This window comes from Tauraco erythrolophus, chromosome 10, assembly GCF_009769465.1.
Source record: "Tauraco erythrolophus isolate bTauEry1 chromosome 10, bTauEry1.pri, whole genome shotgun sequence".
NCBI lineage: Eukaryota > Metazoa > Chordata > Aves > Musophagiformes > Musophagidae > Tauraco > Tauraco erythrolophus.
In genome coordinates, this window is record NC_141474.1 from 12,360,631 (window position 1) to 12,383,180 (window position 22,550).

Genomic DNA, 22,550 nt, shown 5'->3' on the forward strand with positions numbered 1-22,550 from the left:
CTTTCTTATGATAGTCTGTGAAGTTGTGTGTCTTGTAAAGAAAGCAAGTGCTTTAGGGGTTGAAATCCATGTGGATGAAATTAGGAGCACTGAAGGAAGCAGGATAAATACTGGGGGAAATACAATCCAAAACGTGCATTTATAGTGCAGTGACAGTAATGTAGTATCGACATTTCTATCAAAAAACCCTCAAGCTCCATAGCTTGAGATTTTGGGTTGGCGTAGGACCAGCACCCAGGCACCTGCCAGTATTTTCAGTCTTCCACAGCACTATTGATGAACACAGCACAGACTTCTGGCTTGGCTAATGCTGACCAGAATGTTTTCCACAGGCCCCAGCTGTAAAAACACGAACCTTCTGAGCTGGTGAGGAATGGTTTGAAGTTAGCTACTACATTTTACTTTGAGTCATTAAATCTCTCATTCTGTGGACAGATACTGCGCAGTAAATGTAGCTCTAATTTCTTGTAAACTCATTGACTGTTAACGTTTAGCAAGTTTATACAGGCATTTAGATTGGTTTTTTTTATGCAATCAGGCATGTTACACTTGTTTTAATTTTTTGCTTCAAAGGCTTAACATCTGGAAGTTACAGAATTAACAACTCGCTGAAAATGTCATTCCAAGTATATAAAATATTTTAAAAGGTAACATTGTAACCTAGCCATTCAGAAAAAAACAAAAATAACCAATATAACGATAGTAGTCAGATGCAAAGTACCACAGCAAGAATTTGCAAGGTTTTTGTCACTGGTTTTAGGAGCATTTTGGATTTCATGTTTTTCCCTACCCAGATTCCCTGTGTTTATCAATTAGCATAACTGGAAAGCTCTTAAACATTCTCATGCATATAAAATTATTTATTGTAAATACATTGAATGGTTTGGGCCTATGATGGAAAGCAAGGAACCTGCACCAGTGCAGCCTGGGATGACCAAACGACTCCAAGACAGGTGTGTCTTGGAATGACTAGCACATGCTTTGGAAAGTAGGTATCTGAAACCCTCATATGTTTAATTGCCCTGAAGAAAGCCATGGAAAACTCGCCATGCTGAAGCAAGAGAAATCACAGTATGCTGCTCCTCAGAAATATAGCAAAACAATGGATCCAAAAGTTACGTCTATTCCTTTGAGTATGTCACTCCTCTCTGCACGTGTCATCGCTGACCAGCCTTTTTTTTTATCATGGCAAAATACTCTTCCCCAGTGAGATGGAAGACAAAGTAGAACTTGACCCTCAGCTTTAAAGATGAGGTACTGGCAGAGGAAAAAACGTAGCTGTAGGGCAGCTGATCAGCAATAGGAGAGAGGCTGTAAGTGACAGAAACTGAAAACTGTGAGTCAAAAGCCAGGACTTCAAGCAAAGAAGGAAAACCAGAATTGCAGGAAACATTCTGCAAAGAGTGACTTAAAGCGAGCAGGATCTGCTGTACCTCCTGCCTGTCAGGTGGATTAATTTGGGAAGTCACACTTAGGCTAAATATGTTTAGACTGTATTCAGTTGCACAGAGCAGAGATCTGAGCTAGCTATAAATCTGTTGTTCAGATGTTCCTGTGATATTACAGACCCGATAGCTTGGGTAGCAGCAGCCTAGTTTGGCAGCGCAGTGCTCATCATGGGCTAATTGACCTTGCTGAGAGTGTGCTGGCTCCGCCAGATGATTTATGGCTTCCACGCTACATCACCATCATATCTTTACGATACGGTCTTTCCTATCCATCTTCCAGTTAAACTCTCATTCAGGCTCTCGCCATACCGTGTCTTGATTACAGCAACAACCTTTTCTCTGGCCTTGACAAATGCAATCTTGTCCTGTTGATAACCATCCAGAACGCTGCTGCAAAGATCATTTTTCTAGCTCATTGCTTCGGCCACCGTGTGCTCCCGTTGTGCTCCAGCCCCAGCTCCCCGTTCTCCATCTCATCAACCATCGTCTGTTTGCCCTCGCTTTCAAAACCCTTCACAGCCTATTCCAGCCCAACTCATCATCTCCAGTTCGATGTCAGGAAGCCAACTCTTCCCTGTATCACTGTCTGGTGATAAAAGCCTTCCCCCCTCACCTGTTCCGTTTTTATTTGCTTACTTATTACACAGGTACCCTCGTACTTTCTCCCATGCTGCTTTTCAGATTTCGGAGGAGTTCTCCATAAACGTTAGTGAAATGAGATCATGAATCTCCTTAAGCTGATCTCCTTAAAAGCCTCTCTTTTGCAGTGATGACTAGTGGAAACACGATGCTAAATATTAATCATGTGCTGTATTATGACTACTGTCTGTCATGCTGACTCGCGTTAACCCCTTACTTCTTTGTGCTCCACAACTTGTCCATGCCTGTTGTCTCCTTACAATGAGAGCTTGTGTTTGGGGTAAAGGATCATCCTGATGTTTGGACAACACCTAGCTAGCACAAGAAGGGCTCATAAATACAAATGCTCTGAAATAATATGGTTGTATAAGTAATTTTTATAGCAGCACTATAGAAACTGCTTACTCAGGAATCAACCAGTTAAACCCCTGCCTTCACAAAGTTTATGGAAGTGATGTATCATTAGGTGCTGACGCAGAGTGTGATATTACCCTCCGCCTGACATCCCCTGCAGACTCCTACAACTTTTTAGATGTTGTTACTGCTGGTTATTCTCACAGTATTTTGATGTTCAGAGAACTCTGATTCCCTTGTGACAAAAAAAGGATGAGAGGCATGGAAAGATTTTTAGACAAAGAGAATCTGAAAAGGGTGGACTGCTTAGCTGAACAAGGAGACGTGTGAGAAATGATAAAAACCACAAAGACATGCAGGAAGTATATTAAGTTGTTATAACAGCATCATCAACTTTTTTTTTTAAACTTATTGGAATGCGTGAGTTGTAACAGTAACATTTTAAATTTAGCTGGCATGGCAAACACAAGAGCTATTCCTTGAAAGCTACCACGGTGACTGACTTTCAAGAATTCTGTACAAAAGCAGGAACTTGCATGCTCTGAGATATGAAGTGTAGCCTCTAAAGCTCTTAAAAATACACATAATTCATTTGAGGGTATCTGAAGTGAACGGTGAGACAGTAAAGGAAATATGAATTATGGTTTCCTATAATTTTCTTAAATTAATTTTCTTCTAGGAGAATCCTTAATTGCAGTGTTCATTAGGAGCCTGCACACCAAAGCGTTTAGAAGCAATGTGGTACCGTGGGAAATTGCCAGCTCATCTGTGGAACTAGTGTGAGGGAGGGGCAGGCGTTCGCACCCGTTCATCGCACATTCCTGAAACTACAAGGGTTGTCACAGGCACTTTAGATTAACTGAAAGGTCACAGCACTAATCACATTATTTGAGTCGGAGGTCTTCAAGTTTTAGAGAGTACCCCCATCATGTGTTTATACCATTACACAAATATTAAGTGCAATAAAAGTCATTGGAGACTACCCATCTGCATTTCTCAAGAGCAGTCTTCCAACTTTGCTCTATGCTTCAGCTGGTAGTAAGAAACTGTAGTGAGATCAGCTACCACTGTACGTCTTCATTTCTGGCCCTTGTAATTTAGATTAGTTCATGCATCTATAGGATTTCTGTCAGCCACCCCAGTTAAAAGTGAGTCATTGCTCTGGAGAAGGGGCTGACTCTGTGCACTCACAGTTCTCCACATTTATCACAGCAAAACACCTACAAATGCTTTGGTCCGCTCTGAAGGGCAAGCAAGCAGCGCTGATTTACATGCTACAAACTGAAAAGGAACATCAGAAGGGAGTATTTTAAACTTAAGATAATGCTATTCATAGCTGGCAGGGCTTGTGGTTTTGATCCTTCTCAGATATGTAGCCAACAGTGAGCTATCTGGCTACACGAAACCCCCCCGCTTTTCTTCTCTCGACTAAATCTGCGATTCAAATGCACGCTCCAGTACTCAAGAACATTATGTGGATTTGCAAAACTTTCTGAAAGACTTCCTGTCCATTAGCCATTGGCTGCTTTACAAAAAGGCATAAAGATAGCATTTTCCTCTTGTAACAGATGTAATCTCCTTGCAGTGTTGTTCGTACTGTTTGAAGGAAAGCAATATTCCTTTTCTCTTGGATTCACTGAAACAGTGGCATCTCTCAACATAAACTGAAAATATATTTGGAACTTAATTTAATTCAGCTTTCAGAATTTCACACATGAGGGATGAACACATGAGGATCAGCTTTCTGTAATTAGTGAGGCGTGTTAGAAGGACTGGATCCTGTACGGTCATCTGTGCAGCAAACGACTGTGTTTTTGTAGCGCCAAGAAGCACCTAAGATCTGCTCTTGGCATGACCCACTAGACTGACAGTTTTATTTCAGTTGTCATTCTTGAAGCTTATATGAAACAGCTTCATGTTTTTAATTTATGAATATATTGTATAAATTGTTACTCACAGCGTGGAGCAAATTCACATATTTTGGTTTCCAGTTTATGTTCATCACAAATGAAGAGCGAGAAAAGTAGTTCTAAAAAACATTTCATCCTGATTAAGACTTGGAACAACTCTAGGCTTAATTAAGAGCATCCATCCTAGAGGCTGCTCCAGCTCATGTTGGTTACACAGGCCCCAGTGTACTGGCTGCACTGACTGTCTGGAATGGTTTTTCTCAGGTCCACTCCACGTCCTCGAGCTGCTGGCACAGGAAGTCTCCTGAATGTGCTTCTGAAATAGGGGGAAGATCAAAGAGCAGATGGCACTGAGCTGGCTTTGCCAATCCTCTGCCACTGGAGGTATTTTTCTGTGCCAGTAAAAATTCTCTGCTCCATCCTCAAGCCTGCTTTTTGGCTACTTTGCATCGCCAAGGCAGCACGGAGCATCCAAACCAGGGTCTAGCCACTTCTGCAGTGACTTCAGTGGACTTGCTCCAAACTTGCCCAAACATGCGGCTGAGGGTGCAGAGAAGCCCATGGCAGACAAAATAGGTGATTTGTAATGAATGAGGGAGAGCTGTGCAGTAAATTCATCAGGGATACTGTGGCAAGCCCCAGAAGAGGGAAAGGTCTAATATCCATTGAAGAGTGAAGATAAAAATAAACGTTGAACAGCTGCTCTTCTCACTTTGCACTAGACAAGGACTTTTTAAGGGTAAATATTGTTTAGAATAATCCATTGTGCAGCAGCTTTTGGATTACCCACCGCTTCCCTAACATGCTTCAGAATAGCTACACTGAATTGTATCAAAGGACTAACCCCAACCCTTTTCCCAAGAAAATCATTAGGAAACCCACTCTAAAGTTCAAAATCTGAACAAAGTACTTCAACAAACTTCACAGCAGAGCGGGAGCAAGCTGCTGGGTGAGTGGTGACAAGGTGTTTCATAACCGAGGATCTGCAAACCCTTGCTGACAGCCAGATCAGCACAGCGGGACCGGTGTTCAAGGAAAGATATTTTAAGTCTGGCAGAAATTTTACGGCTCTTCTACAACCCGAATCATCACAGAATCAGTTAAGGCAAATTTTTATTTCTGAAGGGCAGCATCTGGCCTACTTGGCACACTTCAAAATTTCAAATGTGTATTTTTCAAAGCAAAAAGCATAACAAAAGTATATCAACTCAAACTGGCAGAACGCTGTACTTCAATGCTTTGTAGTTAATAACAATTTAACGTAGCATAAACTCCACCTCTGCTGTGCTTCAGCCTGATGCAACCTGGAAAAGCATCACACAGAGTTTAGAATAGAAACGCTAAGAGCTTTTAAAAGCAGTGGTACTACCAGGCTCTGCTGCTCTTAAAGGAGCAGTAGTTTCTGCGATGTTATTAGTGACTGGTTTTTGCATCTGATGTTTATTGTAAACGGATGGGATTCCAAAACTGTAAGGGAATGTGAGGGGTAATATCTTGGTCATAGAACTGCAAAATTTGTACTATAGTTTTGACTGTTCCCAGAATAAGAAAGTAAAGGCTGTACAAACTTTAGAAGACTTGTATCAAATTCCCTGCAATCAGTGGTAGTTTGACTGGTGTCCTCAGGCACATGAAAAGCCTTCCCTGGGGCTGAACCCCACCCTGCCTTGTGCAGGACTGGCTCCTCATTCATTCATCTATCTTTTATGCTCTCCCCTTGCCCCCTGGTATGCATTTGGTGTCACTTATATTTTCTTGTCTTTTCACAAACTGCCCAAACGTAATCTGGGCACGCCTCGGAGAGCTAAGCTGTGCCTGAGCAATGCAACTGAGAGCCAGCTGTCTTTGTTTGTCCTCAAGAACCATGATACTCCTCCACTTGTTACGTTCTGGAAAAATCTGGGTAGCCCCCCGACCACGCCTGGGACTGGCCAGACCCCGGGATGCGTATGCACACCGTGGGCTGGAGGAAAGCCAGACCGGCTAATTCCTCATTTGTGTCGACGTATTTAAGCTTCTTCCTAACAGTATTTTGACCTGGGTAGAGAAGAGGAGCCATATGGCATCTTCCAGCCCTGACAACCATTGCTGTTAGTGCAATCAGTGCATTACCTAGGTGATTTGTCTAGATTCAGCTGTGTCACTAACTTGTGGCAAACTCAGTTATAATTCAGTTGCATATTAGGTGGGGTTCTAGTATAAGTTGGTCCCATTTTCATATGGCGTTTGCATTGTATTTTCTGCCATGATGCTTCTCATAGATGAAGTGTCCTGACTGACTGCTGCTCAGGGCCTTTCCCACCTTCTAATCTGAGCTCAATGTGAATCTGTCTGGCGTGGCACCCCCAAGAAATCGGATGGCTATAGCATCAGCCATAGAGCCATGCCATAATTACAATAAAAAATGGAAATAACACACAATCATCAGCCTTAGCACCTCATCTTGCTATCGTCAACCTTCAGTTTCCCACTTTTTTTCTGCTGCTTACATTTGTGTTTCAATTATACTGTAAGCTATTTAAAATGGGGACAATGCCTTCCTTTATTTTTGTACAATATCCAGCCCAGAGAAGCACCAAGCTTAAGTGAGGGCTTTGAGAGTCAGAATAAGCCTCTGTTTGTTTTAGCTATTTGCTGTCCTAGGCGGTAAATGACGGGTCAGGCAATGGCTCTGAGTTTCAGCGGTGTTTTCTAAGGTATTTATCACATAGATTTTTCTCAAAAAATTTACATGAAATAAGGATACCTCTTTGTCTTCTAGAATTCCTAATTTCCCCAGACAGTTTGCTGTGTTTAATAACAGGATGAAAGAACTCAATAGTGCCAACCCCCCTGCCCCACCGTGAAAATTAAGTATCCCCCTCAACGCACTGCAGACAGAACAGTGATATCCCCTCCTTACAGTATAGATTTCTGAATCAAATATTAGCACCAAGCATAATGTAAATTGGTTCATAAAGCTTAGAAAAGAACAAAACAGTGTTGAAAGTTATCTAGGGCTATTCTATTTCTCAACTTTACTGTGTTAACATGTTACTTAACAGAAGGTGTACAGTTCTGAAAAGCTTACTGCTAAAGAATACTGAATGGCAAAAAAAAAATTGGTAGATACTGTAAGATCACACATAATCATTGCAGCTGCTTCACAAGCTTTGTCTTTTGAACCATAACCTCAGAATGACAGGGAAAAAGATCATAATAATCTAATTAAAATAATGACCAAGTATAGAATTATGGCTTTGATAAAAAATACTTTTAAAATTGCAATGATAAACAAATTAGCACCCTTTTACTATGCAGTAAATAGCTACAGTTCATTATAAAAAGAACAAAAGAATGTCATTTCTGTAGGTATTTAAGATAAGTGTGGGACAAAATACGGGGCAGCAGACAATGGAGACTTAATCCCAAATGAACACTATTAACACCATAAAAATTCAGCAATTCTGCGAATTCTCTACATCCTCTGCCTAGAAATGGAGACGACCAAAATGAGATGCAAATCAGTGCCTTTATCTAATGAATAATGCAAATGAGTGCTTCTCTTATGGCGCAGCAGTCTGCAGGAATCCTCTCTGCCTCACCTCACATTTCTTGTGGATTTAAGCACCATGTGTCAGAAGAAATTAGAGAATGGAATTGCCAAGAAATGACAAAGCCTTGGAGCCCCAAGTCAGTGCAGACAGCAAGGTACATTAAGATGCACGGTACAGAGGAGGAGAGAGCAGACATCTCATTAAAATGAAAATGTTGCTATTTTTCCTTCACCTAGTTAATGGAGTTGTACAACGTTGTAATCTGCAATTATTTGTGTGGCTACTAGTTAGAAACATCCTCTAAAATGATAGCAAGGTGGGATCTCAAAAACTTTATAAAATCTCTTAATTTGTTGGTTTTTTTAATGCCGGTGCTATTTTATCTCTCTGATATCAGTTAACTGCATCAGCATTTTTCTCGTAGCATCACAGAGCATATCGCATCTTATCCATTAGTCACAAGCCTTGCAGTAACTTTCCCTTAGCATCTAATGTTACCCTCCAAAAATACTCTCAAGCAAACAAATCTGAAGGCATGCAAGCCCTGAAAATTAACACTCTTTTTTCCCAATTGCTATTTTGCCTGAATGCATTTGTGTCAGAATCCAGGACAGATTTCACCTGCTCTGTTAAAACCTCCTAGCATGCAGACCAGCCGCGCTGCCACAGCCGTCATCAAGTCCCTGCTCTTTGTCATTGCATCAGGTCCCCAACTCGGAGATTTGTGAAATGTAATGCTTTTCTGACAGGTACTCTCTAACAATACAGAGCAGGTAGACCCAATCTAACAAAGCCATTTGCTCCTCAGACAACTTCTTAGTTATCAGATATAGAGAAGTGAAGGAGCATCCCAATTGTGAAAGGGATCTCCCAAGGACTCAGGATGTTGGGAGGGGATCCCTCATCATTGAGGTGCACAGGGGATATGCAGGGACTAGAGGTCTGAGCATGCAATTTGACCAGACTGTGGTTCAGGCGAGTACGTTTTGGGGTGGGGGGAAATTGCCTCTCACTTGAAAAGGGAAGGTCATCTCAAAGTCCTGAACTGTAAAGCTAAGAATGCAATTGCTCAAATTCAGGGTGTCAGTCATACACCACGCAACCTCAGGGCCGTGTTCCCGTTGTTCAGTGAGCTATGCTGTGAACCAGCAGGCAACAAATCAGTGTTTTGATTCAGTAACCCATCAAACAGATAAATCTATGTACTAAGGAAAAGAAGAGATTAGAGATGACTTACTGTATGTCCTTTCAGGAAACGTGGAAAAAAAACTCAACCCCTTTTTCTCACAAGCTGACAAAGACATCATTGCTATTTATAGTTGCGCTTCAGTTCATCAGTTGGAGGCACACTGCAGAAGATGCTAAAGCACTAGCGACTTTGCTACTAAATTAAGAGCTTACAGTTTCTTGTTAACAGTTGAAAGCAAAGCCATTTCTCTATTGGGCAGCTTGCCGCAAACTTCATACCAGTGCGGGGGGGAAAAAAAAAGTATATTATTTTGGATGGATTTTCTCTCAGCTCTATCCTAGTGAATCAAGGGAGAATTGCCTGGGATGCAGGTCTATAAGGAATTTGGTGTGAACTCCATAAAAATGCAACTTGCAATCAATATAGCATTTTCACTATCTTAAATTAGAGGGACATGGATAGGTTCTCTGCTCCTGTTTCTGTTAGCAGTTACCATGCCAGGAATACACAGCGAGTTTAGGTTTCTTATAGCAAGGGCAACGATAACTACAGAGAAAAAAAAACTACTGTTAAAGCAAACTAAGCAGTTGATTTGAAGCAGGGAGACAATTAAAGCACAGCATTTCTGAAAGAGTAATAAAAATGTCACTGCAAATGACGAATTGTTACAAGTCCTTGGCTTCTTCCTAGCACTGCAATAGAATATGGTGTTAAATCAGTTCCAAGAGATTATTAGTGGTATATGTTATTTTCACAAACTCAAGGAATTGAGTATCATTTCATAAATCAACTGCAGGTTAAAATTAGATTTTTTTTTTTACAACTTTAGTTCTGTGACCTTTACACATACAATTAACAAAGAAAATTATAAAAAGCAGTGGGAACCTGACTCAAACTGAGAAAAGCTAAAAACATTCCACTAAAAACCCAAACCAAATTGAAAAATAGCTCTTGTTGATAGCTGCAGATCTTCTCAATGCCTGTGAGGTTCGCTGATTGCAGAGTAAGACGTTGAGCCCCAGACACCATAGAAAAGGACTCTCATTTCTCATTAGCTTAGGGCTCTGGAAATTACCTGTAAAGCGTGCCCGTATTTTGTGTTACTTGTTTACTTTCTGTATTGCTTTTCTGCATAAAGCGTCAAGAAACCTAGGTCAGAAAACTATAAATGATCAAAACCAACAATAACCAAACCCAACTGCTTGGCATACGGAGATCTACAAAGCGCAAGGCTGAAGTAGGTGTATGGATTGTCAGACATAGCAGCACTGTAGGATCAATTATAAGTTTCTCTGCTTCGTGTGTTTATGGGCCAGACAATGTCTTCTAACAAAGTCTGTGTGACAATATTGGTGGAATCTCATAGGCATTTCTTACATGGAGAAAAGCTGATTTCTACTGCAAACAAATTATCCAAAAATCCTCCAAGATCCGCACAGAGATAGGAGGGATCTGTGTTGTCGTCTTCTGAGATACAACGTTGCTACGAGCTTCTCTCCATGTGCATGGGCTGCTTAGGGGCTGCAACACCTCCTGGGGTGCTCTGGGCATGTGTAGGATCACAGGGCAGGGCCTGCCACCAAGACCAGCGTTACCTTCATAAACTGCTATTACCAGCTCAAGTGAGGAGGTATATCGTGCTGTTCTTCAGCAGCAGCCCTACACTATAGCTGCGCTGCTGATGTTCTCACGTATTCCCCAGCAAAATGCTGTGGATCTGATCCCTGGCTAAGAGGGATATTTTTGAATTCCAGAGGTGTTTCTGATTTATGATTTATTTCATCATCATAAAAGTAAACATGTTCTGCTCTTCCTGCAAGACTTTATACAGCTCGTAATTATAAACGAACCAATTCCTAATCCAGAGTAAAGGCAGTGACAGCAAACGCTTGCTCAGCATCACCCTTACATCTACTTTCTGAGGCCTTGGACATCAGCTAGGACGACAGCCAAAAAACCCAACTGTGACTGGCTTATGTGACAGGAGTTTAGAGAAGCTCATGTAAGGTGGTGTCATTGGAAAAAAAATGTGTTAAAACAGGTCATCACAGGTGCCATTCATCTCTGTAATTAATTTGTGGAAAGCATTATTTTTTCTTGGTCAGCTCCTGTAAATCTTCTTTTGGGGTACCAGAAGGAACTCGCCTGGCAGGAGGAGGATGCTGACGGTTGCATTATCATAGGTGAAATGACCTTGAGGACGGGAACTGAAAATAATTTGAGGCTACAGTTAAATTCAGCGGGGCCTTGCTGCTGGCTGATTTTTGTTTCTGATCTTACATACAATTTTATCATTCCAAACCTGTCACTTAACAGTACGAGGCCCTTGATGAGATACAATCACCAGAATGACATTTACTCTAAATTCTTAAGTCAGATTATTATTGATCAGGAGGGTTTGAACACTGCCTGTGGAAAGGCTGTGCCTGCTGTCTCCGCACTCCTGCCATGTATTTGCTCTCTTGGCGAGGAAAAGCAGCACGATGAGGGGGTCCTCATAAACCAACCTGTGTTTCACTGCACGCTTCTCCCATCTCACTGCTGAACTCCTTAACCTTAAGACTTCAAAAGGATTTCAAAAACATTTCACTATGCTGAAAACCCCATCTCTTCTGATTAACAAAAAAAGGGAACTGTTGAACTCTTGTTCAGAGACTTGCTTTTAAACCTATAAAACCTGAAGTTCATAAATGATGATGCTCAGCTAATGTTGAGTGCTGCAACAACCGATGATGGTGCAATTATGGAGAACTATGGGAAGATTATTCAATAATAGTCTTCTGTCCTTTTTAATTATTTACAAACAAGCCATGAGATGCATAAAGCTAAAGTAACATATTTTAATATGCAAACCCTGCTATGTAGTCTATGTATGTACTCTAGCTGGCACTTTCTAGCTAGAAGGTCTAAAACATGCTTTCAGTGCATTCTTGCATGCCTCAAAATTGCAAAAACTGTACCCAAGGAAAAAAATGTATCCCATGAACCAAATCCTATCCTGTCACTAGAGACGATCAGCCTTGCACTGAAGCTCACAGGAGTGAAGTAATCCAAAACCAAGCACCAGTAAAATGAGTAAAGAAGATTTTATAATTGAAAAAGGTTGGAAATAAATGAACTTTGGTGAAATTGCTTCTGAGAAGAAAAAGATGAAAAGATAAAGGCGTACTGTTAATTTTGCTTTTACTTAAGATGGTTTTAAAGTTTCCAGTCTAGAGTTTCAAACTGGTACAGCACAGAGGATAATATGCGCTCCCAAGGAAGCAGTATCTGGGCACAATCCACTGCTGTCAGTAGAAGTCCTGTTGACTTACACAGAGTACGTTAATTTCAATGGAAAATCATATTTTAAGTCCTGTTTATGGAAAGTCAGACACTGATGCTTAAGCATGAAATATACATCATGATTCACCTCTACCTGCTTTTTAGTTATCGAAGGATACCTTTTTTTAAAAATCAAATCCAGCACTTCAGATAACTAAAAGCTTGTGTGTTCTTAACCTTTTATATTCAAAGGCTTCTCTCACTTACATTTCAGGAAAAAGGGGACTCCAGGTGCAAACTGCTGGCACAAATTTACCCCAAAATTTCAGTGAGGAAAGCTACAATGCTTGAACCTCTTAAACCCACTACTTGAAATTTCTGGAAGTCTGAGCCAACTCTTGCAAAGCAAGACACCTTGCTAGGATATTTCTGCAGGCTATCCCTACAGTATTCATACGGCTTGGCAGATCCATATGGTCAAGGAAGCCAAGAGGCATGTCAGAGTCTGGAACGCTGTGATAAAAATAGATGGGGAAAATAGCACATGTAGAAAGAGTTGGTTTAGCAGTTAGAAAATTGCATTCTGTACTTTTTTTCTATAGCTGTGCATGTTGTTTTTAAAAGATGAGGGCTTTTGTGTAGTTGTTTGCTATTCTTTTTTTTTTTACCTTTTTTTCCTCAGTAATTTGTAGATGTTACCCAGAAGCAGCTCTGTTTCTAGTTTTCACTGGAGGAAAGCGCCTTATGAGAAGGTGTAGATGGTAAAAATCAAATGGATGAGTTAAAATGATGGCTCCTGACAGTTTTACAGATAAAAATCTAAAATGCACCAGGATCCTGGAAAGACACAGTATGTACATGTAAGAAAATGCTCTTCTCATCATAATGAGTCCTCTTTTAAAGGTTTTACAACTACTTAGCTATAAAAATTCTCTCTGGGCTGAAGCCTGACATAAAGTATCTCTGATATAGTACAATTCCTTGCTTGTAATAAATACAATTAAAATTAATTTGCACTCTTTTCTTTCCTCTCCTTTTCTATTCCTAAATTCCACATAAACAATCTGCCTAAAGAAACAGAAGATAAGAAATAAAACCATTTTACAGAAAATATGATACAACAAACATTAAAGCTGCATGAAATCACTTATGCATGTTACAAAGCCAGCTCAATGCCAAGGATTCTCATGTCCCTAGCTATATCTGTACTTGTAGATCAACATGGTGTCACAGCAAGTAACCTGTGAAAACATAAACTTCCATACCTAAAATGTAGAAACAAGGGCTGTTGATACAAAAGTAAACAGGGTACAAAACAACTACTTCTTCTTCAGCTAGTGAGATTAGCATCCCAGTGTACACAGGGGCCTGTGTGTCATCAGTCGATGACCTTAATAGTATCTGGGATTATTTTTGACTTTTTGATCCAGCTAGTACTTATAAGCCTTGAAAAAAGTCAAGAATTTAACAGATCTTTTACTTGATTTTAGCTACCCTTAAATAGGTATGTGGTTTTTTTTACATATCAGAAATTGCAGCTTTGGCAAAACAGTATCAGTACTGTTTAAAACAAACAAACAAAAAATCAGCAGTGGTACTCATACTAAAATTCAGCAGATCCAACAAATCCAGTCCTTTCTAAGCTTTGTGGATAAAAGCAAATGACAGGTTTTCATCCTTGAGTAAGGAGATGGGTAATTTCCATACTTTGTCAACAGGGACTGCTAATGCTTGTCTGGATTTCTTCCCCTCTGCTCCACAGCATAGAGCAGAAGGGATGAAAGCCTGATTATTGTCTCAGTCTGTACACTTGTTTTTTTCTTGAATGCTCTGGCAGAATACTGTGGGCTTAAATGTTTGCATGGGGTGACTTGGGCTGTATATAGGACTAGCAGCTTTATAAGTAACATAAATGCCTAAGTGTTAAAATCATTGTTTGGGAGTCAACTTATTGACTTCTGCCTTCTCAAAGGGCTCCAGGGGAGCCCACTAACCAGGACAGCTGTCCTGACATACACAGGGTTTGCAGAACTCTCATCCGAGTTCACTTGGCTTTGTTTCAACTAAGATACCTACAAATTGAAATTTTAATATATGGAAGTGCCTCAGGAACCTGCATTTGGTTTCCAGTGATTCTTAGCTGTTACAAAGCTTTTACAAAGCTAAGAAAGAAACATGAAACTCTGGGGTTTAGAGACACACAGGTACTAAATGAAAAAGGAAAAATATGTTTGTCCAGATAATTTGGACAAACCTGAGCAGCATAAAAGTAGCTCTGCTCAGTTCTGCCAAGTAAATCCAAAATTTGTGCTCTGAGACTTGTCCATCACAGCGGGAGGAAATATAATATCACACTCCTTGTACACTGTCCTCAAAATGAGACAGCAGCCTGGAAAGCTTAATGCTGCACAACTCACTTGGGACCACAGGGCATCATGCCCCTGACCGAAACGTGGGAAAGCAGAGCGGCTGCTCCCAGTGAGGGGTTGATCCTGCACCACTGCTCCTCCAGGCTGGTGCGTGACACCAGCGGCTGAGACAGCAAAGGTCACTCCGCTGAAAGGCGGATTTACCCACTCTGGAAAAAACAAAAAATCTCAGTTCAGGGTTTCCAGCAGAGAAGGAGCAGGGTCACCCTTTGCCGCCTCCCCTCATCCCGGGAGGGTGGGGAGGGATGTGCTGTCCTGCCCTGGACCAGGAGGGCTGGTCAGGATGCGGCTTCATAGCGTTGTCTCTCTGCACACCAGCAGATCTTGTGAGGAGAGTCTCCCTGCCGCCAGCCACAGGCTTGAGACCACCTCTGCCTCACCAGAAGAGGTTCAAATCACAACACAATGCTGGTAAAGATTTTATTGATAAAGTAGTACTGTTTCATTGCAGAAGACAGCAGTGAAGGTGCTGCTGAGGGGAAGTTTCTGGCCCAGCCAGACTGACAGCAAGCCTTTCAGATTCCTCTGTGGACATTGGAGTATCCGTTCTACAATAAAAGCTGTCTAGTTCTTTGTAAAATTGCTATTTCCACCCCCAAACAAGCCCAAAAGCCCGAGCTCCCGCGGAGTCCTTGGGCAGCTCCCCCCAGACACCCCGTTTTGCACTGGGTGGCCCGGGGAGCTGAGGGCAGCAGGGGGGGCACCAGCTCAGGTATCTGTGAGAACCTCATCCACAGAGCCACAATCGCCCACAGCGACCCCTTGCTTTCGGAGATCAATTATTATTACAATAAATTGATCGTTGCATTAGCTACAAACGTCTAATATTTCCAGCTAACTTCAGGGGAAAAAACAAAATAGGAGAGCAAGTACCAAATGGAATAAAGGCAGTGTTAAAAGCAGCAGTTGAGCAGTTTCTACAAAGTGTATTTATAACATATACATCTTTTAGAAGAATGCGCTTTTACCCATAGTAGTGATATATTTCTTAAAGCTCTGCAACAGAGAATAAGTAGAAGCCCTTGGCTTTGTTTAGGAGCCCTGTTTTACCCCCAAATATTTTTAGCAATTTAAGTAAGCTGTGGGCGTGCTTTTGCTTTGTTTAAGGTTTGAAAACATTCCAGTACCCGAAGTGTAACTGAGGAGAGAGGGAAAAAAAAAAGGCAACTGGATAGCGTTTTGTTAATGACTTACTGGGGAATTTTGATGCGTGATAATGAACAAAATGCAAATCTGTTTTACTGGCAATCCTCAGTTTTGATTTATGAGAAATTATTAATTTTTAGATTGCTTCCAGTTGGAAGAAAACAGAGATTCCACCAAACATTTTTTTTCGTTCCTGCTGTCATTAACTATGTCCACTTTTTTCTCTTTTATGAAACCAAGAACTCCTTTCCCAAGAGGTCCGAGGAACAAGGTGTCTTTGAAGTGTCTGTGGGAGGCTGCCACCAAAGGCACAGATAGGCTGTCACCTCCGCCCTGACCCATGCGCGGCAGGGAGCTGGCAGGGCATGGTAGGAGCCAAGGGCATGCACGGGCTGTGCTTCGTCCTGCGAGCTGCTCTGGTCTCAGGCTGGCACGTAAGGACCAAGGGGTGCTTTGATGGGAACAGCCCTACGGGTGGGGTGGCGGAGGTGTCCTGCCCTAAGCAAGGGAGAGGAGAAGGGGCGGGGGGGCTGTAGCTCACTGTATATGTCTTGCGGTACTAGAAATGAAATGAAATATCCAGTAACTTACACCAAAATACAAACTCCACTCCGTGAAGGATAAGGTGGTTTCCAACAATGACAAAGCAACACTTGTATTCATTAAATGTGCTCAAAGGAGTTTGAAATAGACAAATGCAGGTATTGTAAATAAAGCCTGCCATAACTTTGAGCTGTATGTAAAGTATACAACTATAAAAACTCACATTAAACAAGACAGTAATGATAGCTTCATCTTTAACAACCTGTTCCCATTCTACTCCAGGCTACCCAATAAGATTGCATAGATGGAACTAAAATGAAGGACTGTATGTCCTTATTCAGCCCATAAAAGAAAAAAGCTTTTTCCTTACCAGCCATCTCTTAACAGCATTGTTCAACACTGTTTTAAAATGTCTTACCCAAGAAGGCATGTATGCATGCCAAAATGCTTCCAAAAAAAAATTTTTATTTCACATTTTGATTTATATGTTACTCAGAAGAATAATATCTGTTCATTTAATTATTTCAGTAAACATAATAATGGTATCACTAACTACACTATGGAGTTTTTTCCCCTTTTTTAAGGAATATGAGCGTACTTGTAATTAAAGGAATGCTACATTAATGATACTGAAAGTCTCAGAGGGAAAAATTTAATGTCCACCTCATAATATTATGCTAGAATTACATGCACAGAAGACTTTTTAATAATCTGTGTTTCTTAATTTAGTTTTGATTGGCTATGAAATACAGAGTAGCACTCAAGGGTTTAAATTCCTACTGTCATCAGCATTTCTGCTCTATAAATTGTATAAATGCACAGGATTGCCATCCATAGGCTTCTTTTTAAGCTTCTGTTTAACCTATGAAGTAAATTAGGTACAGGCAACGATAATTGCCAATAATTTCATCATTTTTTAGCCACTGGGATGCAGGATGGTGTTATAATAGCCAGGTCTAAAAATAAGCAGAAAATTGTATTTTTATGTCACCATTTCAGCCACAAACACAGGTTGATATCATAGGCTTGTCTCTGGTTTGCAAATTAGAGCTGTTGCCACCAGTTGCCACCAGAAGCGTGATCAATTTCCATGCTGACCCTGGCTAAGGTTTGAATGCAAAGCCCACGCTGAAGGCAGGATTTCGGCACAGGGGCTGGCCCATGTGAGGGGCAAGTGCGACTCTGGGGCAATGGGACCCCCAAGCCGTGAGCGGCATCACGGGGCTCCTGATGCTCATACGGGGGGCACAGCCCACAAGCGTTTTAGAAATAAAGACGTCAGAAGCCACCTATGCACTGTTCTTGTAGGGCAAAAGATGGTGATGGTCATGAAAAGTCAGATTTGTTTCTGTAAATGGACAGAGTTTTGTGAAATTGTAACAAGCAATTTTGTGAAATTGCAACAACAAAGAGGGATGTAGAAGATTTCACCATTAGTTACTCCTGGGAATTTAAAGTAGATTCGTTTTGTAAACTGAAATGCTGCAGGCCACAAGAACTAGCACCTTCAGGTACTTAAAAATTTGCTTACAGTATCTTTGCAAAATGAATCTTGTAGTTCTGAAAATGTGAAGCAGCTTCTTTCTCTTCTGTCTTCTCCTTCCCCTTCCCTTTCCTCCCAGGACAACTAAGAGTAAGCATATGGTGCCAGATACACTCTTACCAATGCCAAATGCTCAAAGTTCATGAATTATGGACCCACAGGAATGGTCACGCTGGCTCAAACGCTGTGACTGTCCAGCCCAACTCTGTGACTGACAAAGGACAGCCAAATTTCCTCGAAGGAATGCCACAGAAAGCAGATGTGCATCATCTCCCAGCACACATGCCTCACTCTAGGCAGCTAGAGATTGCTTTAAAATGTACAGGGAAGCCAGAGGTGACCAGTGAACCCCCTGTGCAGGGGCTGGTTATATCTCAGGAAGGAGGAGTACTACCTGTTGGAAAAGGAGGCTGTCACATCCTCTTTACAGACACAAGCAACTCCACAGCCAGAAACTGTGAGTGTTCGCTGCCCTAAGCCATTAATTTGTTTATATATTTCTTTCATGCATCTCTCCTCTTGATCAAAATCCTTTCCCAAACCCTAAAAATCCTGAGCGGCTTTAAAAATGATGAGGTTTTAACAATAATTTTGAGGGCTATTTGGCTTCTGCTTTTTAAGCATCTCAGTTTCACTTCCAAACTTCTATCTGCAACCAGAAGGACGAAGAAAATGAAGATGATGTTTTAAAGGAAAGCTGAGAATCTCACATAATCATAGGACTACAGGGGTTTGAGGTTTCAGAATAATCTCACGAGTTGTCAATACCAAATGTCACCAGAAACTACAACGTGGTGAGCTGCCACGTGCTGGGTTTAGCTACACTAGAGAACTGTGGCGTTTTGCAACAAATCTGCATGTGTAAAACCTCGTTATTTGGTCTGTCAGCTAAACAAGCTCACTGAGTAAAAATTCATAATGGACTCATAAGAACATTTAATTCCATGGGGAATATGCAGAAATAAGTAGGAAGCAAATTCTACCATTAACTGCCCATTCCTCTGTACTGTGTGTTCGCGTGCATTGCGATGCATGACTGCATTGCGTGTTATTGCAGACTATTATCATCTCCCTCTCACAGACTGCTTTAGATTTTACCATAACCTCCCAGCAGGACTTGGGTGAATCCCTCCGTCTGGTTGTGTTTCAGGGATATAATCTATACAACACAGCCGACACAGGCTCAACAGCTGGTACCTTAGGCCATATAGTCTGTGGTGAACAGAAAATTACTAAGCCTGATTGGAGAACTGATATGGAAACAAAACAGGAGTCTGCTTCAACCTCCTCCTCTTCCTGCAGAAGCAGGCTCAGCTGTTTGGTATCCTTGCTCATTGCTAGGATATCTGAAAGGACCCTGACCTCCTCCAAGACAGCGTTAACCTGATTTCATGTAACAAAACACTGGTAGGCAGGTTTAGCACTCAAATACCCAATACTCAAAACAATAAACCCAAGCATTTGTATAAGTCAGTTTGGCACTTCACCATGCTGAAAAGAAACCTTTGGATCTCTGCTGTTTCAAATTTGAGATTTTTTTAGTGCAAGAACATGCCTAACAGGAACGCACTCTTTTCCACTGCCCACCTTCTCCAAGTATGTCAGTGCTATCTTATCTCATTTTCTAAAACTAAAAGTGAACACAAAAATAAAAACTCCTCATTGGGAAATGCTAAAGGCTCAGCCCTACAAATATGTAAAACCTCATTTTGAAGGAAATGTATAATTTCTACATGTAGCTATAGCACAGATAGACACGAAGCATTTTTAGGGACGAGAGTGCTGTGCAGTACCTCAGGAACCTTAAATATTTCTGTTATTTTCCTAACGTTTCAAGTAAGTCAAGCCATTACCAATGCATATCTGAATACAGTGCATATGTACAATATACATCTACACTGAAAGCAAATACAACAGTTTATCACGTAGGAGTCAGTCACTCTACACTCACATGACTAAATGCACACTCTCATTTGTGCATGCTCTCTCTCCCTCTTCCCAGTTCTTCCTCTTTCTCTACTTCTCATTTCAGGATGCTGGTAGACTTCCGCGTCTCAAGGACTTAAGCAGTAAGCGAGCTACAGCTGTAACTTCAGGTCATTCCCACGAAAACTTTCATCCCTTATCATAGCATTAAGGACCTTGCTAGGTCAAACGTTTTCAGGGGGAGTTCTGGCACATTTTTTAATACTTAGATTTAATCAAAATGTCTTTTTTGTTTGAAATCATTATCCTAACTAGAGAGTGGACTGATAACTGAGGCACTCAGAAGCTTAAACTACTTAAGACAGAAATTGCCACAAAGTTTATCTGCACCAAAAGGAAGAAACAAGTTTTGCTGGGCAGTTTCCTTTGCATTAAAAGAACAACTTTTCTTTTTCACTACATGATGAGTTACTAAATGTCACTGATTTGAGGCCTAAATCACAGCTATTACTAATCTGAGGTAGAAAATACATTTCACGATAAAGGAAAAAGACCATATTCTGCAGGGTGTGTTGCTTTTATTTGTTTTTTTTAAACAGTGGCTGCTTGAAGCAGCTTGGAGGTTTAGAGTGTCAAAGTCATGTCAGCAGAGATGGATTAGTGGGCAGAGAGCAAGTGGTGCAGTCAAAGGTTCACAGTGAATGTAATTTATTCATGTAGCTCCGCAATTTATCACGTGGCTATTACCATAATGTACGTGGGAAGCAGCTGCATGCGTGCACATAACGCCCTAAATGTATGTGTGGTTGGACCTGAACTCCTTACAAACGGTAGTGGTTGCAAATGATACTATAAGACATTTAAAAGCCAATTTCCTTCTTGTGGGGATGCTGTCACACAGCAATGATGATTTGCACCCTGGCAAATAAATATCTTGCAGACTTTTCTCAGTTACGATAACCTCGCTTACCAGAACTCACTGGTTTTTCAAATCTAAATTATGTAGGTTATGTCAAGTATGTTTCCAGTGCTTTATTAATAGAAGTACATATGTTTTGCATCTCAAACTCACATTTTCTAGTCAAGGAATACTGTATCTGCCACTCAATATTTAACAGAAATATCTAGTGGCAAAGAAAATGAATTCTGCATGTTTGCGAGGAAAAACAAGTCACCTACAAGTTGGAGATTTCCTTTAACTCGAATGACCTCTTACAGCACGATCTATCAAACACTTGGGAGCAGCAGAGCTGTAAAAGGTTGAGATATATATATATATATACACATATATATATATAGTGTCTGTTTGTTTTTTCATACCTGTACAATTATTTACCAAGCCCAACATTTCCAAAACTAGTCTCTAATCTTAGAAGCATCTAAATTAAGGAGCTTGACTTTGATCTCTCTTCATTGGCTTAAATGCCTAAAGTTTCAGCTAAAGAAGCAAGTTGTCTACCAAAGTAGTTGGTAGAGCTGCCCCCCATCTGAAGTTGTTTCTTGCTGCACTGTCCCTATGTGCAGGTATGGACCTGCTGGTATGCATCTGCTCTGGGCAGTAGCAAGGCTCCAGCGATGCTGCCCGTGGCTGTGTGGGCTTGCCGTAAAAACTCCACCAGCCCAGCTCCCACCACCACCTTGTAAGCTTCTGCTGCAGTTTGAGTTTCTAACAACAGTCTTACGCTTGGAAATGATGTTGAATTACACCATACTAAGATGCTTTCAGGCAATTGTATTGGAACTCAGGTTTTTCGTGATGCAGGCAAACGCACCCTAGTTATGGGTTAGCGCAGCAGGAGTTTTATGCTGCTTTCTTTTAAGTCATTAAAAGTTGACCTAGAGAGACACTGAATTCTGCAAAGTCAAGCTAGGTCTCCATAAGGAGAACATCTCATTGCCGAGCTTAATGTACTGCTCAGCATTTTGTTCATCATCTTCACATTCGGAACATGATGCAGATTTTCTTGGATAATTACATGTGTGCTCTAGGGCTTCCATTTTGAAGCCATCTATCACAAATATATACACACTAATTATGCAAAATTAAAATCTTGCCTTACCATTGCACAGAAAGTCTCAGGAGGATCTCCACACGTTATGTCTGGGGGATCCAGAGTCACTCTTACGTATTTGATCATGTCTCTGGCTTCCGGCTGGCAGGCCATGTAATCCCATACTTTTCCTTCTTCTGTGTAAATCTGAGTCTTACACACGTCATAGTGTCCCCACACAGAAGGATAGTGCTGCATCACAGAGGATACGGTAACCCAGAGGGCGTGAAGTGACAGGAATCTTGACAAATACATTTCTAAATCCTTTTGTCACCTTCGTAAGGATGCTCAGTACTGGCGTACGTGCAGTCTATAGATTATACATATACGTACATGTATATATTTTATAAAATAGGTTCCAAATCAAACATGAAGCATTAGGATAGAGTGTTTGTTTCACTAAGTTGAAGACTTTGGTAGAAGCCACCCAGACTCCGATGACAGCGTTCCACAGCAATGCAGCACTTGTCCTTTGTCTTATAACTTATCTGTCAGAGCTTCTTGTAAAAGATGTCCAATAGCGGATAATAATTTGTGAAGTTGCAGGTCTTCAGCTACACTGTCGATAACCC

At 41.1% G+C, this 22,550-nt stretch overlaps 1 protein-coding gene across 1 annotated transcript in view; it reads right to left on the reverse strand.

Annotated features, from left to right (window-relative positions):
* The window catches only part of NTNG1 (netrin G1), a 160,016-nt gene extending 137,783 nt beyond the window's left edge, over positions 1 to 22,233 (reverse strand). The window contains exon 1 of the mRNA XM_086617725.1: positions 21,988 to 22,233. Within this exon, the coding sequence (XP_086473851.1) occupies positions 21,988 to 22,233 (246 nt within the window). The remainder of the gene's footprint in view (positions 1 to 21,987) is intronic.
* Positions 22,234 to 22,550: the final 317 nt, after the last annotated feature.